Source organism: Dendropsophus ebraccatus, chromosome 13 (genome assembly GCF_027789765.1).
Source record: "Dendropsophus ebraccatus isolate aDenEbr1 chromosome 13, aDenEbr1.pat, whole genome shotgun sequence".
Classification (NCBI taxonomy): Eukaryota; Metazoa; Chordata; class Amphibia; order Anura; family Hylidae; genus Dendropsophus; species Dendropsophus ebraccatus.
Window position 1 is genome coordinate 80,094,090 of NC_091466.1, and position 17,759 is coordinate 80,111,848.

At 46.7% G+C, this 17,759-nt stretch overlaps 1 protein-coding gene across 3 annotated transcripts in view; it reads left to right on the forward strand.

Moving 5' to 3' along the window:
* PPP4R4 (protein phosphatase 4 regulatory subunit 4) overlaps positions 1 to 17,759 on the forward strand; it is a 134,625-nt gene that overhangs the window by 49,656 nt on the left and 67,210 nt on the right. For all 3 annotated transcript variants that reach the window (XM_069951114.1, XM_069951116.1, XM_069951115.1), the window contains one exon: positions 1,440 to 1,513. In XM_069951114.1, the coding sequence (XP_069807215.1) occupies positions 1,440 to 1,513 (74 nt within the window). The remainder of the gene's footprint in view (positions 1 to 1,439; positions 1,514 to 17,759) is intronic.

A 17,759-nucleotide genomic window follows, 5' to 3' on the forward strand; every position in this document is an offset into this window, starting at 1 on the left:
ATACAGGAATATACTACTATAATACTGCTCCTATATACAAGAATATACTACTATAATACTGCTCCTATATACAGGAATATAACTACTATAATACTGCCCCCTATATACAGGGATATAACTACTATAATACTGCTCCCTATATACAGGAATATAACTACTATAATACTGCTCCCTATATACAGGGATATAACTACTATAATACTGCTCCCTATACAGTATACCTATATCGGTATACAGGGGGTGCAGTGTTTTCCTGGAGGAGTGCTCGGTATAGTCACATGACTGTCAGCACTATAGCTGTGTCCCCAGGGGGCGGTATTGTGCTCAGGAGACAGTAAATGTAGCATTTGGGCTGCGGCCAGCCTGATGTCTGTGCCTCTCGGATTCTGAGCAGCGGGTGTATCTTTTCCCACTAGATGAGGACGTTGTGCTCTCTATGTCCTGATGGGGGCGTCCCCTCCTATCCTGCAGTCGCTGGTCCTTAGTTCTGTAAGGGTCCTATTCCATGGGCAGAGGAGGGCCCGATCAACTATGTAAATGAGCGGCGATCTGCTAGATCGCCGCTTGTTTACTGGGCCTATTCCACGCCCGATGATCGTTGAGCGAGGGCTGCAGGGACATAGTTACCGATGTCCTTGCAGCATCATACATTACCTGCAGGTCGTCTCCGCGCTGTCTTCATCCCCGGGTCCCGCGCTCTCTATCTTCTGAATGGGCGGTCAGCTGACAGGCGGCGGTCCCGGCCTGTGATTGGCTGAGCGCTCCGTCAGCTGACCGGCCATTCAGAAGATAGAGAGCGCGGGGGACCCGGGGATGAAGACAGCGCGGAGAAGAAGCCTGGACAGGTAATGCATGATGCTGCTGCTGTCAAATCGTCGGTCGCCCTCCGCGCACCGCTATTCAACCGTAGCGATGCACGGTGGAGGAACGATGATTTTAGGTCTGGCCCTAAATGAACGATCAGCCGATGACACGATCGTCGGCTGATCATTCTCTCTATTTCACCGAACGATAATTGGCCGAATCGGGCCAAATGGGGCCGATTATCGTTACTGTGGAATAGGGCCCTAAGGGTGGGGTATCTTCAGGATCAGTCCATGGAGCGTCCCTCCTGTCCTGGTATACACACACTGGTGTGAATGAGCTCTGTGTAATACTTCATCTACCCTGTGGTGGCGCTGCAGGGAGCCTGGTTGCATCGCTGGGATTCTCCAGAGCTGTATTCATACTTCTGCTGATCACTAGTACAGGGACCCCCCCCCATTCCTCCTCAGTTCTCCATAGTAACTCCTCCACCCCGGGGTCCTGCTGATCAGAAGGGATCAGATGTGTGATGGTGGAGCTGCAGGTCAGATAGGACTGTGGATACAGCTGTGAAGCCATGTAAGTGGTGCGATGCTCTGCAGGGCCAGTGACCATCTCTCTTGTTTGTTTGGCAGGAGTAAGCAATGCCTGGCTGGAGACGCTGCTCGCGGTGATAGACGTCCTGCCGAAGGAGACCATCCGCCATGAGGTAACCCCGGTGATCCTCCAAAAATCCAAATGTTACAGGACTACAACTCCCAGCATGCCCTGACAGATGCTTTCAGGATTTCCCAACCTGTGAACCTTCAGCAGTCCCCATTATACCTGGACTGGCTTTGGCTTTGGTGGACCAGGCATGATGGGGGTTGTAGTTGTGGCTGGACACCCTGTGTCAGCAGCAGTAGGGGGCGACACCGGCCTCTCTATCACAGCTCGCTCTGTATGACTAATGCTGTGCGGCAGAGCAGGATCAGAGCGGCAGATCAGCAGCCTTGCAGTTCCTGACATGAACATTGGGGGCAGCAGAAAGGCAGGCGTCGCCCCCTATCAGTCCTTTTACAAGGTAGATAAAAGCAAGAGATGTGTTGTCTCTGGAGCAGGAGAGGGATGGAGGGAGGCTTCACAGATCAGTGGAAGATCAGTCCCGATCGCTGAGACCCTCAGCACTGGGCCTGAAGCCTCCGCCGAGACATCGACACATGGAGACTGCCCCGAAAGCTGCTCCAGTGCAACTGAGGGGGTAACAGGGTAATGGTGTAAGGCTATGTTCACACGGTGTATGAGACCGGCTGTTCCGTGACCCGGCGGGGTCACAGAACGGCCGGTTTCTGAAAAGATCATCCCGGCTGGTACTGCAGTACCGGCTGGATGATTTTTCCGGCCGCAGTGTTCTGATGCGGGCGCTTTAGCGCGCGACCGCATCAGAACTCTCATAGCACACAATGAAGCAAGCGGCCGGAGTCGCTCGCTTCATTGTGTGAACTAACATGTCAGTTGTTTGCGCGCTGCATGGGATCCCGGCCGGAGCGTATACTAAGTGTATACGCTCTGGCCGGGATCCCATAGAAGAATAGCCACTGTTCCACACCGTACTAAGTACGGCTGTTCTTGCTGATGGCAACAACGGCCGTACTTTTACGCTGTGTGAACATAGCCTAATAGTGTAACTGGGTAATAGTGTAACTGGGTGATAGTGTAATACTGTAACTGGGTAATAGTGTAACAGGGTTAGGCTATGTTCACACTGCGTATGAGTCCGGCCACATTTCGTATGCCGCCGTACATGTGCGGCTGAAACTACGGGCGTGGAAAAAATCGACATGCGGCCGGATGCGTACAAACCGCGAGCATACGCCCGTAGTAGAGTTCTGCTTCCCTAGCTTGTTTCGAAGCGATCTGAGGCAGGTCATTTACTTGGAAATCTTCGCCCAATAAAACTCACAGAACCTTTTGGATCGAAAAATCCAAGTTAAATTTGGCACCCGGCTCTTCCCAGTACCCCTGGTGGCATTGGGTACTGGGGTAATAATAGGGGGTTAGTGTTAGCCATTTTATACCGGCTAACACTAGGCCCCAACTTAGTAGTGGAAGCCGTCTAATAGACGGCTTCCACTACTAAGTCTATAAAGTAAAGAAATAAAGACAAGACACAAGTTAAAAAATTTGTTTATTCAAATAAAAACACCCCACACCCCTCATTGACCATTTTATTAAAAAAACAACAACAAACAACCGCTGGTCATCGACGTAGTCCATGGAATCCGACGTAATCCACAGGATACCGATATCTGAAAAACAAAAAGGGAGAAACACACAAAAAACATACAAACAGGAGCACAACACCCATCATTGTGAGCGGTGTTGTGCTCCTTACAGTATGCAGCATCTTTACAGATCGCTGCTTACAGTCTGGCTCCCTTAACCCCTTGGGGGCCAGACTGATGTCAGACTGCACCCATCCCAGCAAGGAAGGGGTTAACTGACCCCCCTTCCTTGCTGGGAGGGGTGCAGTGCTGGGGAGGGGGTGGGGAGAGCTCTATACTCACCCCGATGTGTCCTCTTCGCTGGTCCGCAGCACAATGAAGTGACTGTACTGCGGACCCGCTAATTATATGTGCGCTCAGCCGATCAGCCAATCAGCTGAGCGCACATATAATTCTAAATGTTTCTTCTAATAATGCTATTGTCATAACATAATTAGAAGAAACATTTGATGTTTTAAAGTAAAGTGATGATTAGTACAGAAAGCTCTATTACCGGGAATATGAATTAACGGCTTATGGAGCTTCCTGTACTAATTAATATTTAATTAATAAAACACATTTTCGTTGAAATAAAATCAGTTTCGTTGTTCAATAATTTAATTTAAATGAATCCATCATTGTGCAATTCAATATACTGTCAAAAAATAAATATATATATAAATATACATTTATTTTATTTAACAGTATATTTAATTGCACAATGATGGATTCGTTAGAATTAAATTATTGAACAACGAAAGGGACTTTATTACAAAGAAAATGTGTTTTATTAATTTAATATATTAACTATTAGAGGCATCGGCATTCGGCATCATTGCCGGCTATTTTTGAAGTACCCTGTACGGACCGCCTGTCAATCCACGGCCGCATGTCCAGCCGCAAACAATGGTCTTGTTCATTTTTTTACGGGTCCGTTTACGATCGGGCCGTAGATTCATACATAGCGTGCACTGTGCAGCTGTATATCGTATACTTTCCAGCGTACGCATGAACCAGAAAAATCCGGCTGATGATTTACCGCCCGCAATACAGCCACACAGATACAGAGTGTGAACCTAGTCTTAGGCTGGGTTCACACTACGTATATTTCAGTCAGTATTGTGGTCCTCATATTGCAACCAAAACCAGGAGTGGATTAAAAACACAGAATGGATCTGTTCACACAATGTTGAAATTGAGTAGATGGCCGCCATTTAATGGCAAATATTTGCTGTTATTTTAAAACAACGGCTGTTATATTGAAATAATGGCCGTTATTTACTGTTATATGGCGGCCATCCATTCAATTTCATCAGTGTGTGGACAGAGCCTTTCTGTGTTTTTAATCCACTCCTGGTTTTGGTTGCAATATGAGGACCACAATACTGACTGAAATATACGTAGTGTGAACCCAGCCTTATAGTGTAACTGGGTTATAGTGTAATAGTTGAATACACAACAAAAAACTATGGGCATAGATTCTGAATCACTGCAAAATGTATTTATCATAATTATGATGATAACATAATAAAAACAATATATAAAAACTCACTAATAAAAACAACCAGGTACAATACATATCTAATAGACAACAACATAGGATGTATGGGTGATCAAATATTAGGTGTGTCGCAATGGTATGTCATTCCCTAAAACTAAACCGCTGTTCCAGCAATATTATGGCACAAGACAAACCAGAGACAGTCATAAGCCTTATCAGCACTCACCCATTTGTCCTATGAGGGTCACAGTTGTCCCTACGTATGTTTCACCTCAACCGGGAACTGTCCCCCTAAATCGCCCTCTCCCTTATATACATACCGGGCCTCATTATGGATTAGCCCCGCTTCCGGGCTTGTCGGCGCGCCGGATCGGAAGTCGAGACCGCGTCACTTCCGGGTCAGCAGCTCACCCTACATACGCACGCATTAAGGTCACGGACATGCGCACCAGGAGTACTGAGGCCGCCCGGAAGTGACCGCAGCGTCAACGACCAGCCGGGCGCGCACACCAATCTGCGATGACTTGCCAGATTAACTATAACCTCGCTGGGACAGCAGTGATTGAATAAACAGGGGTTTTGGACATATAATAAAGGCGAGAACAAGAATTATTCCTATTCTCCCAACATACTTCACCGAAATAAATATCATAGTACAATATATCAATTCATAATATTTCAGTGATTTATACAAAATAATGACTACATTCTTACTACAATTATATATATTACAAAAGTGACTAGTGCTATAATAAAAACATAAGTGATTTGTTACAAAGCAAAAAAGGGCGCAAGTGCTGCGCAGAGAAATACACTAAATTTGTGTACTACAAAAGTGACTAGTGCTATATTAAAAGCATGATTAAAGTATTGCAATACAAAAAAGGGCGCAAGTGCTGCGCAAAAAACGCAACCAAACCGCTAGTGCAAAAAACGCATAAAGTGAATCGGTGCAAATAATTATTACATTTTTTATTTTTTATTATTTATTTTTAATTACATATTACAAATCATTATAGTTACTATTATATCATGTGCAAAATTTATTACAAAAATCTTCTATCCAATAATATACCCCTCAGTTATTAACAGAAATATCAAGAATGCTGTCCCACTTTCTTATCTTCTTGAGGTACCCGAAACCTAAATATAGATAGAAAATCTGTATGGCAGAGTTTAGAATAGAAAGAAATATAGTGAAAAAGAAGATGGAAGGAAAAAGAAAGACATTAATAACATAAAAATACAATAATATAAAAAGATTGTGGATTCATAAAAATGGAACAAAGCTACAATTTTCATTAAGTCCTGAAGGGGCTGCTGTACCTAACACTGTAATCCAGCGGCATGCCTTCTGGGCCAGGATCCTCCTCACATTGCCCCCTCTAATACCGACCTTGACCTTTTCGATCCCTCTGACCTGAAAGCTTTTTGGATCACTTCTATGGAATACTTTGAAGTGTCGGGGGATAGTCTTAAGGGAATCAATATCATCTGTGTTTTTGGCTGCCACTATACCTCTCGTGTTCCCTTATTCTCACTTTCAGTTCACGTGCAGTCAAGCCCACATATATCTTGCCGCAGCCACATGTGTACTATTACAGGGCACATAGTCCCGAATCGCATATTGTCTTGTGCCGTCGGCATTTTGAAAGGTCCCTATCCTAGTAACATTCGGGCATGCCACACAGTTTCCACATGGGTAACATCCTTGTTTCGGAGTAATTTGTTTCCTCCAGCCCCTTTTTTGTATTGCAATACTTTAATCATGCTTTTAATATGGCACTAGTCACTTTTGTAGTACACAAATTTAGTGTATTTCTCTGCGCAGCACTTGCGCCCTTTTTTGCTTTGTAACAAATCACTTATGTTTTTATTATAGCACTAGTCACTTTTGTAATATATATAATTGTAGTAAGAATGTAGTCATTATTTTGTATAAATCACTGAAATATTCTGAATTGATATATTGTACTATGATATTTATTTCGGTGAAGTATGTTAGGAGAATAGGAATAATTCTTGTTCTCGCCTTTATTATATGTCCAAAACCCCTGTTTATTCAATCACTGCTGTCCCAGCGAGGTTATAGTTAATCTGGCAAGTCATCGCAGATTGGTGTGCGCGCCCGGCCGGTCGTTGACGCTGCGGTCACTTCCGGGCGGCCTCAGTACTCCCGGTGCGCATGTCCGTGACCTTAATGCGTGCGTATGTAGGGTGAGCTGCTGACCCGGAAGTGACGAGGTCTCGACTTCCGGTCCGGCGCGCCGACAAGCCCGGAAGCGGGGCTAATCCATAATGAGGCCCGGTATGTATATAAGGGAGAGGGCGATTTAGGGGGACAGTTCCCGGTTGAGGTGAAACGTACGTAGGGACAACTGTGACCCTCATAGGACAAATGGGCGAGTGCTGATAAGGCTTATGACTGTCTCTGGTTTGTCTTGTGCCATAATATTGCTGGAACAGCGGTTTAGTTTTAGGGAATGACACACCTAATATTTGATCACCCATACATCCTATGTTGTTGTCTATTATATATGTATTGTACCTGGTTGTTTTTAAATATTTTTAGTGAGTTTTTATATATTCTTTTTATTATGTTATCATCATAATTATGATAAATACATTTTGCAGTGATTCAGAATCTATGCCCATAGTTTTTTGTTGTGTATTCATCTTTATGGTGGGTTTTTCTGTTAATTGAGTAGAGTAACACCCATGGCTACAACTTATTAGGGGGCTACACTGAGAGTAAGGGTGATTGAGTTCCTCTACGGTGAACCTTTTTTGTATGTATATATAGTGTAATAGTGTAACTGGGTAATAGTGTAATAGTGTAACAGGGTAATAATGTAATAGGCTAATAGTGTAACAGGGTTATAGTGTAATAGTGTAACTGGGTAATAGTGTAACTGGGTAATAGTGTAACAAGGTTATAGTGTAATAGTGTAACAGGGTAATAGTGTAACAGGGTAATAATGTAATAGGCTAATAGTGTAACAGGGTAATAGTGTAACAGGGTAATAATGTAATAGGCTAATAGTGTAACAGGGTAATAGTGTAACAGGGTAATAGTGTAACAGGGTAATAGTGTAACAGGGTAATAGTGTAACAGGGTAATAGTGTAACAGGGTAATAATATAATAGGCTAATAGTGTAACAGGGTAAGGCTATGTTCACACTATGTATAACTACGGCCGTAGTTTTGAGGGGTGGAACATAGCCTTATTTTCAATGGGATCCCGGCCGGAGCGTACACACATCATAACGCTCCGGCCGGGATCCCATGCGGCGGCGGAAAAAACTGACAGGTCAGTTTTCTGCGGCCGGAATTCAGTGAATTCCGGCCGCAGAAAGACCTGTCAGTTCACACAGTGAAGCGAGCGGCTCCGGCTGATTGCTTCACTGTGCGCTATGGGAAGCTCTGATGTCGGTCCGTGCGCTGATGCGCCCGGCCGGGATGATCCGGTCTGAGACCGGCCGTTCCGTGACCCGTCCAGGGTCACGTAACGGCCGGGTGTTCGGGTAGTGTGAACATAGCCCAATAGTGTAACCAGGAGAGGATTAAAAACACAGAAAGGATCTGTTCACACAATGTTGTAATTGAGTGGATGGCCGCCATATAACGGTAATTAACGGCCATTATTTCAATATAACAGCCGTTGTTTTAAAATAACAGCAAATATTTGCCATTGAATGGCGGCCATCCACTCAATTTCAACATTGTGTGAACAGATCCTTTCTGTGTTTTTAATCCACTCCTGGTTTTGGTTGCTATATGAGGACCACAATACTGACTGACATATACGTAGTGTGAACCCAGCCTAATAGTGTAATAGTGTAACAGCCTAATAGTGTAACAGGGTAATAGTGTAACAGTATTAGGGTGTAATAGGGTAATAGTGTAAAAATTCATTTTTTGGCTAATAAACTTAATTACAAAGTTTATTAAAATCGCCTGGACTATTGATTTCTGCGGAAAAAAAAAAAAATTCACAACAGTGACTCTTTAAATAAAACCTGTCTAATCTAGACCTGCAGCTACCTCGATGATAGGTGAAACCCGCGTGGCCCGAGGGTGTCCGGATGTGGGCATCCTCTAGGCGAGCTTCCCTAACTATACTAATCAGCGCCATGCTATCATAAGCCAGCTTGTCTTTGGCACCTCTCCTGTCCTGAGACCTCGTGATAGTGTTGAAGTCTCCACCAAAGATCACCTTAACCCCTTAACGACATCGGGCGTACCCATACGCCCCCGCAGGGTGGGCTTTAACGCAAACGGGCGTATAGGTACGCCCGATGTTTCCCCGATCGCTGTGTGTTCACACACAGTGATCGGGGAAGATGGCCTGCTATAAATCATAGCAGGCCATCTTAGCTTCACGGCACGGGGGGTGGTTAACACCCCCCGTGCTTACGATCGCCGCTATAGGCTGATCAATTCAGATCAGCCAATAGCGGCGATCGGAACCTTTCCGGGTCATCGGTGACCCGGAAAAAAATGGCGGTCGGTGCTGTCCGAGGACGGCACCGACCGCCATTACTGTAAAAAGTAATGGTGGACACTGTGCCACCAGCCCGATCGCCGTGAACGGCCGGCCTTGATGATTTGTGCCATGAAAGTGAAAAAATGAAATTTTTTACTTTTACGTCACATTGTTCCACATTTGTGCCCGTCACCAGTGGGGTCCATATGCTCACTGAACCCCTTGTTAGATTCCTTGAGGGGTGTAGTTTCCAGAATGGGGTCACTTGTGGGGGGTTTCCAGTGTCTTGGCAGCACGAGGGCTCTGTAAATGCGACATGGCCCTTGAAATCCTTTTCAGTGAAATTCAGCTTCCAAAAGCCAATTGGCGCTCCTTCCCTTTGGAGGCTCGTCCTGCGCCCCCTTGGCACTTTATCGCCACATGTGGGGTATTTCCGTACTCGGGAGAAACTGCGCTTCACATTTTGTGTTTTTTTGCCTCTTATCTCTTTAAGAAAATGAAAAATTGAAGGCTAGAACAACGTTTTAGTGTAAAAAATAAATTTTTCTTTTTTCACGCCATATTGTTGGGAAAATCTGTGAAGCACCTGTGGGGTCCAGATGCTCACCGCACCCCTTGTTACATTCCTTGAGGGGTGTAGTTTTCTAAATGGTGTCCCTTTAGGGGTGTTTTTTAGGTTTTGGCACCCCAGAGCCTCTGCCAACCTGAAGTGGTACAGTCAGAAATGACCAAATATAACGGAGGCGTTGAAATGCACTAGGCGCTCCCTTATATCTGAGGCTTGTGGTTGCGTCAAATAGTGCAATATGGCCACATATGGGGTATTTCTATAAACTGCAGAAACGGGGCAATAATTATTTGGGTGCATTTATCTGATAATAGGTTTATAATTATGAAAAATATTGGATTACAATAAAATCTCTGCACAGAAAATTAAAATTTTCAAATTCCTTACACACTTAGCTTTTATTTCTGTGACTCCCCTAAAGGGTTAAAACACTTTCTGGATGTGCTTTTGCAGAGTTTGGGGGGTGCAGTTTCTGAAATGGGGTGCTTTGTGGGGCTTTCTAACATACAGGCCCCTCAAATACACTTTAAACCTGAACAGGTCCCTAAAAATATCTGATTTTGAAATTTTACTGAAAATTTGGAAATTTGCTGCTAATGTTTTAAGCTCCCTATTGTCTAAAAAAAAATGATAGTTTAATAAATGCCGCCAACATAAAGTAGACATGTTGCTAATGCTAGCCAGCACACGAGGACGCGCCTCCATCAGGCACCTCGCACAGACAGTAGATGACTCAGCATCTCTGAGACCTCACAGCAGACCCAGTGCACGCTCCACAGCTCATCACTCTGCAGGAGAAAAACTATCTGTATCAAACTTACTACATCTGTTTACTAACACCATCTGGGAACTGAGATTGCTGGTTACTTATCTATTACAGCTCGTAATAATACTATACAGTTGATCATACTGTAAAGGCAGAAAACAACTAACACACAAGACCAGACACAAATCTGGATAAAGTGACCACAACTTGTCCACCAGACGTATCTCTATACATACAACGGTGATCCCCTACAACAGACTTGGGAGCACCCACAAAATTCATCTGTAAATTCAATTTTTCCTGGATCAGACTGAGACATGTATCAAGGCATATCCCATTGATACTCCAACACTCTTCCTACTCCCTGAGGAACTTGTCGCCATAGAACAAGGGAAACGCGTTGGATAAACGGAAGAAGGGATATCAGAACCACGACAAAAAAACATCTACACCTGCCTTTTATATGCTACACACTTTGTATATTACCGTATTACCAGACACAGTGACAACTGACATCTGTAACGGGAAAGACCTACACAACCCTAGCACAGGGTCAGTCCCTCCTGTTTGGGGACGCCTAAACCAGGGGGTCCCACGTCAGTAATAGGCAGGGTTAAACCAGGGGTAACCTATCTCGTACCTTTACCCTTTACCCCTTATACCTCTACCTATAATCATCTAATTATAAAACCTGTTTTTCATGTTTGTGTTTAATGTACATATTAATAAATACATGCTATAAGACGTATTATAGCATTTTCACCACAGTCCCTCTCTCTCTCTGTGGGAACTCTCTACCTAAGTTTAATCATTAGGTTCCCCGACCCAACTGCTAAGCTAATGCTATTTAATATATAATTTATGTGGTATAACCACTTTCTGTATACGCAAAAAAGTTTCAAAGTTGGAAAAATGCATTTTTTCACATTTTTTCACATTATTTGGGTTTTTTTCATAAAGATTTGTTATGAGTATCGACTCCAATTTACCAGAAATGTAAAGTACAATATGTCACGAGAAAAGAATCTCAGAATCAGACGGATAGGTAAAAGCATCCCGAAGTTATTAATGACTAAAGTGACACTGGTCATATTCATAAAATTTGTCTCTGTCATTAAGGCCATTTCAGGCTCTGTCCTTAAGGGGTTAAAGTGTCACTGTCGTGAATTTTTCTTTTTTGCAGAAATCAATAGTCCAGGCGATTTTAAGAAACTTTGTTATTGGGTTTATTATCCGAAAAATGCATTTTTATCATGAAAAAGCAGTTTGAAGCTCTCCCCCCTGTCTTCATTGTTCTCCTATGGAGAGAGCTAAAGAAAAGACCAAAACAGGACAAAGAGTTAATCTACAAATCCCTCAGGGGATATCTCCTGTGACAGTCACCAGTGACCTGTCTGAGCTCGGATTACAGCTGTCACCCAGCTCCGTGCCTGTAATCCTCTGTTCTCTGCTCTCTGCTGCCGGCTAACTCCCTCCTTCCTCCTCCCCCCTCCCCTCTCCATAGAGCAGACAGGGGACGTCTCCTGCAACAAGTCACAATTTTCAGATTTTTTGGAGTGGATGAAAAAGAGGAAGGAGGGGGGACCTGGGAAAAGGCTTTTTACATGCAGATAATGGCAGATTTGGCTAATAAACCCAATTACAAAGTTTCTTAAAATCGCCTGGACTATTGATTTCTGCAAAAAAAAATAATAAGACAGTGACTCTTTAATCCTCATAAAAAGGCTTTTACGGTCCCACTTAGTTTGTGGGGCATAGATGTTAATGAGCCGGAGCTCTTGCCCCTTCATGAGGACATCCAAGATCAGGCACCTCCCCATTTCTAACTCAATAACCCGTCTGCATTCTACAGGAGCGGTAAAAAGGACCGCCACCCCACTATACGGCTCAGCCGCAAGAGACCAGTGTGAAGGCCCATGCCTCCACTCTCGCTTGGCTTTTACTAGCAAGGCTTGGTCTGTCAACCTGGTCTCCTGCAAAAACAAAATGTCGGCGTTAATACGACCGAGAAAATCAAAGGCTGCGAATCTAGCTGTATCCGACTTAATGCTGGCACAGTTAATGGATGCCAGAGAGTCAATGGGGTGAGTGCCGCCATCATGGGTGATCGAGTTGGACAGCCTTGTCTCTTTATTTTCTACCCTTCTTTTTTCCCCCTTCCCCATCAGAAGAAGATCCTTTTGCCTTCTCTTTAACCCGCTTTAAAGATGCAGACATATCCATAGCCAGATCCTCATCTCCTGACCCAGGGGCCACCTGGCCTCCCAAGGAAACTGCCTCAGAAGGAACAGGCTCGGCACCTCCTGGAGACCTCACAGTCTCCAAAATCAGTCCCTCAGCCTCGGCTTTGCCGAGGGCCTGATACCTATTGGACAGAACGATCAGAGGGGGGTCAGTCAGGCTTTCCTTTGGCACTTGGCCCGCAACACCGGAGGAGGAAGAAGATGCCCTAGGTCCCTTCTGGCTTTGCCTCCTACTGTCGCACTTACGTTTTTCATTTTGCCCTTTCCCACCGTCCTCATCCAAACTTTTATATTGGGAGGAACTGAAGGAAATGGCCCTCTTTGCCTCCTCTTTACGAAGTCTCCTTATCTCTTCATCTAACTCGATATCCTCTAGACCAGGGGTCCTCAACTGGCGGACCGCAGTCCGAACCCGGACCGCGGAGGCCAGCTGTCCGGACCCCGGAGAAAAGAAGACGACAGCCGCAGCAGGGAACGAGGTGCTAGGTGAGTTGTGGTTTGTTTTTTTGTTTTTTTTTTGTCTGGGGGCCTTCTAAAAGGGGAGAGCGCACAGGGGGGGCTACATACTACTGGGGGGAGCTCACAGGGGGGCTATATACTACTGGGGGGCTATATACTACTGGGGGGAGCGCACAGGGGGGGCTACATACTACTGGGGGGCTATATACTACTGGGGGGAGCTCACAGGGGGGGCTATATACTATTGGGGGGAGCTATATACTACTGGGGGAAGCTCACAGGGGGGAGCTATATACTACAGGGGGAGCAACAGGGGGGCTATATACTACTGTGGGGGAGTGCACAGGGGGCTATATACTACAGGGGGAGCAACAGGGGGGCTATATACTACCAGGGCAGTCACCCCCTTTGTACCTAATATCAAAGGGCTGGTGAAAGAGAAAATATGCCAGTTTTCCCGCTAATAAGCAGCAATTCTGTATGTAAATAGTTTAAGAACGTTTGTGAAAAGTAACAAAACACGTTTCCTACTGACGTTCAGCTTGGACCTTCACTAAAAGTTGTTGAGTACCCCTGCTCCAGAGCCTCAGCTGTTCCCTCTAAGCTGGCATCTGGAGCAGGACCACTGCCTACTCCTGCTACCAGGGAACTTCCCAGGTCCCTGCTCCTTCTGCGCTTCTCCTCTCGCCTGAGCTTAGAGGGGGTCTTGCTTTTTACCTTCTTCACTGGCCCTGGTGCCCCTTCTCCTTTGCTGGTTCCCTCCCCAGGTGAGGCAATCTCAAGGCTCTCCCCATCTTGGGCGGCCGCAGCATTGGAGAATGAGCGTGGACACCGGCTAAACGGGTGACCAAGGTCACCACACAGGTGACAGCGAATCCGGCCACAGCTGGCAGCCAGATGACCCTCCGCACCGCACAATGCACAAATCAGCTTAGTGCAGTTTGCACTAAAGTGGGTGGGATCCCCACACCTGTGACACAGCTTCGGCTGCCCCTGGTAAAAGACTTGGATCCTATCGCGTCCGAGGAAGGCAGCAGATGGAATGTGTGCGACAGTGTCGCCTGAACGACGGAGGCGGACGGAAAACGTCCAGGCTCCGGACCAAATACCATGCTCATCCAGATTTTTCTTGGGGATGTCCCGTCACCTCCCCAAACCTGCCTAGCCAGGTCATGATGTCATAGCAAGAAAGCGACTCATTACGCGTCAGAACGGTCACCTTCTTGACAGAACTCTGACGGGATACCGCCTTTACAGCGAAATCCCGCCACATGGGCTCATCCTTCACCAACTCGTGATTGGACCAGAAGAGCTCAAGTCCCTCTGGCTTCACAAAGCTGATGTCGAATTCAGAGGTACCGTAGGGGTGGATCAGGGCAAAGATGTCATTCGCCCTGAATCTCATCTGGAAGAGAAGCTCCACCACCTTCCCTCTCTGTGGGCACGCATCACTGCCTCTCCATACCAGACGGACCACGTTCCTACGGCCCACCTCCTGCCCAGGTGTTGGAAGGGACCAGACCACTTCCCCATTATGCTCTCGGAATGCCCCAAGCCCATGTCTTTCTATGTAGAAGGACAGGTCGACCTCCCGGCCCTCTACTTGGAGCGTTCTGTCTCCTCTCCTCAACGCCTCCAGGAGGTGCCGTTGCAAGTTACCTTCTCCTAGTTCCCCCAGCAGCGACGTTGGCATAGCTCCTCACTGGAGCGGCCACCACTGGGGGGGCAGCCGGACCATCCCCACTCCCCCCAGCAACCACAGAAGAAACATTAACACCAGCATTAAGTATACCCTGCCTAGCTGGGCTGGACTGGCCTACCTGTAGTCTGGCTGGCTTTATTACATTACCATGAGATATAGCAGATCTGGCATTAGCAGTGGCATCCCTGGCATCCCTGGGCACATTTGACTGGGCAGCCGTCTTCCCCTTAACTTGGGGAGATGCAGCATTGCCACCTGCCCGGCCCTCAGCCTCAGCCAGCACCTCTGCCTCAATCTCCTGCACCGCCTGAAGCATGGCTTTATTAACCTCTTAAGGACATATGATGTACCGGTACGTCATATGTCCGCACTTGCACTTCAAAGCGGGGCCGCGCGGCGGCCCCGCTTTGAAGTGCCGCGATCCCGGGTGCCGCGAGTAGCCCGGGACCGCTGCTATTAGCGGGCACAGTCTGATCGCCGTGCCTGCTAATTAGCTAATTGGAGGCAGCTGTCAAAGTTGACAGCTGCCTCCGATTACCGGAGGCAACGTTTCCCTGGGGTCTAGTGGGGGAGATCGCTCCTCCGGGACCTTGTCCAGGAGAACCTATCTCCGTTACTGATGCCGGCCGGGGACGCGTCCAAGATGGCGCCGTCCTCGGCTCGGCACTCGTTCGTTTTCGGCTGCAGCAGCCGAAAGCAAACGAGTGCCGATCTCATGGATCTCTGCAGCATATCTATGCTGCAGAGATCTCAATGAGAGATCACAGTGTATATACTAGAAGTCCCCTAGGGGGAATAACCCTAACCCCAGGGGAGAATAACCCTAACCCCAGGGGAGAATAACCCTAACCCCAGGGGGAATAACTCTAACCCCAGGGGGGGGAATAACCCTAACCCCAGGGGGGGGGGGGAATAACCCTAACCCCAGGGGGGCTTCTAGTATATGTGTAAAAAAAATAAATAAAGTGTTGTTAATAGTAAAAAGCCCCCTCCCCTAATAAAAGTCTGAATCACCCCCCTTTTCCCAGGTTTTAAATAAAAGTAAACAAATAAATAAATAAACAAACATGTTTGGTATCGCCGCGTGCGTAATCGCCCGAACTATTAATTAATCACATTCCTGATCTCGTACGGTAAACGGCGTCAGCGGAAAAAAATCCCAAAGTGCAAAATTGCGCATTTTTGGTCGCATCAAATCCAGAAAAAATGTAATAAAAAGCGATGAAAAAGACGTATATGGGCAATCAAGGTACCGATAGAAAGTAAACATCATGGCGCAAAAAATGACACCTGACACAGCCCCATAGACCGAAGGATAAAAGCGCTATAAGCCTGGGAATGGAGCGATTTTAAGGAACGTATATTGGTTAACAACGGTTTGAATTTTTTACCGGCCATCAGATACAATAAAAGTTATACATGTTACATATCGTTTTAATCGTAACGACTTGAGGAACATGCATAACAAGTCAGTTTTACCCCAGGGCGAATGGCGTAAAAACACATTTCCCCCAAATAAAAGAAATGCGTTTTTTTTTTCAATTTCACCACACTTTGAATTTTTTTCTGGTTTCGCAGTGTACTTTATGCAAAAATTCAGCCTGTAATTGCAAAGTACAATTAGTGACGCAAAAAATAAGGGGTCATGTGGGTTTCTAGGTGGAAAAATGCAAGTGCTATGACCTTTTAAACACAAGGAGGAAAAACCGAAAACGTAAAAACGAAAATGGGCCACGTCCTTAAAGGGTTAATGTCATGTCCATTGGTGTGTACCTGCGGCACCAGACAGGCACCTGACTTAGTGACAGTCTCTTTATCGCTGGCTCCTTCCCCAGCAGTAAGATCCACCAGAGATGTTTCTGCATTTCCGGGGGCACAGACGACCCCTGTGCCTATATAGGAGTGCCCCGTTACAGCAGACACACTCATCGGACCACTTACACCTCCTGGTGACTTAATGACACTCCTCCCCTCGCCTGCAGAGGAGTGACCTGCAGCACAGCGACCGCCGCTAGTGCTACCCACCTCCGTCTTATCGCTGGCACTTGTGCCTTCTCCTGAAGCCTGGACACTCCTCCCTTTGCCTGCAGAGGATCACCCTGCAGCTCCAGGTCCACTCAAAGGATCACCCACAAGCTTGGTTTTGATGCCCGACCAATGTGCCAGCCGCTGGCACTGGGGCACTCCTCCCTTTACCTGCAGAGGAGCGCCCTGCACACGTCACCTCATCCACCAAACTGTCCGGCCCCCCGGCCGCTCCTACACCGTTACCGTCCTCACTACCCTGACCAGCGAGGCCGGCGCTCTCCGCCATCTTGGTTGTACTCTTACTGGCTTTCTGGCCCCGCTCCACAGTAGCAGAAGTGGGGACAGTCAGATTACCAGTATCTGCACCCTGAGACGACTTTCCAGCCGCCCCTGACTGCACAAAGGGAACATACACAAGGTTCACCTGCTCTGCTGGCTTCTTCCTCTTTTTAATTAACCTCTCCTTCCCCAGGTCATCTCCAAAGCTGAAGTTCTCCATGTGCACTGGGGATGTTGGTAAGGCCACTTGTCCTGCAGGTAGACTCAGCTGGGACTCATCCACCCCTTGTGCACTGGAAGACTTTGTAGCCAAGTCCTCCAGACTCGCTGTCACAGTGGTCTCTCCGGCTTCCATATCCTCTTCCTCACTACTGCTCTCACCATCCGCAGAACAATCACCCCCATCCTCATCCTCCCTCTTTGGGGATTTCATCCTGGCAAATCTATCTTCATTGAGGAGCTTCTCTCTGAAGACATCGCTGCCCTCCAGGATGGTCATCCTCTGCAGCTCCAGCTCTCTCACCTCCTCCTGCAGAGACTTCACCTTAGCTGTGAGTCCAGGCTTCTGTTTCTTTGGGGCTGAGCTGGCTCTGTGCTTAGCAAAACTCAGGTCTTCTCTTAACCCCTTCAGTCTCTTTCCCAGCTGCTCATACTCAGTGAGCTTTGCAGCTATCCTGGA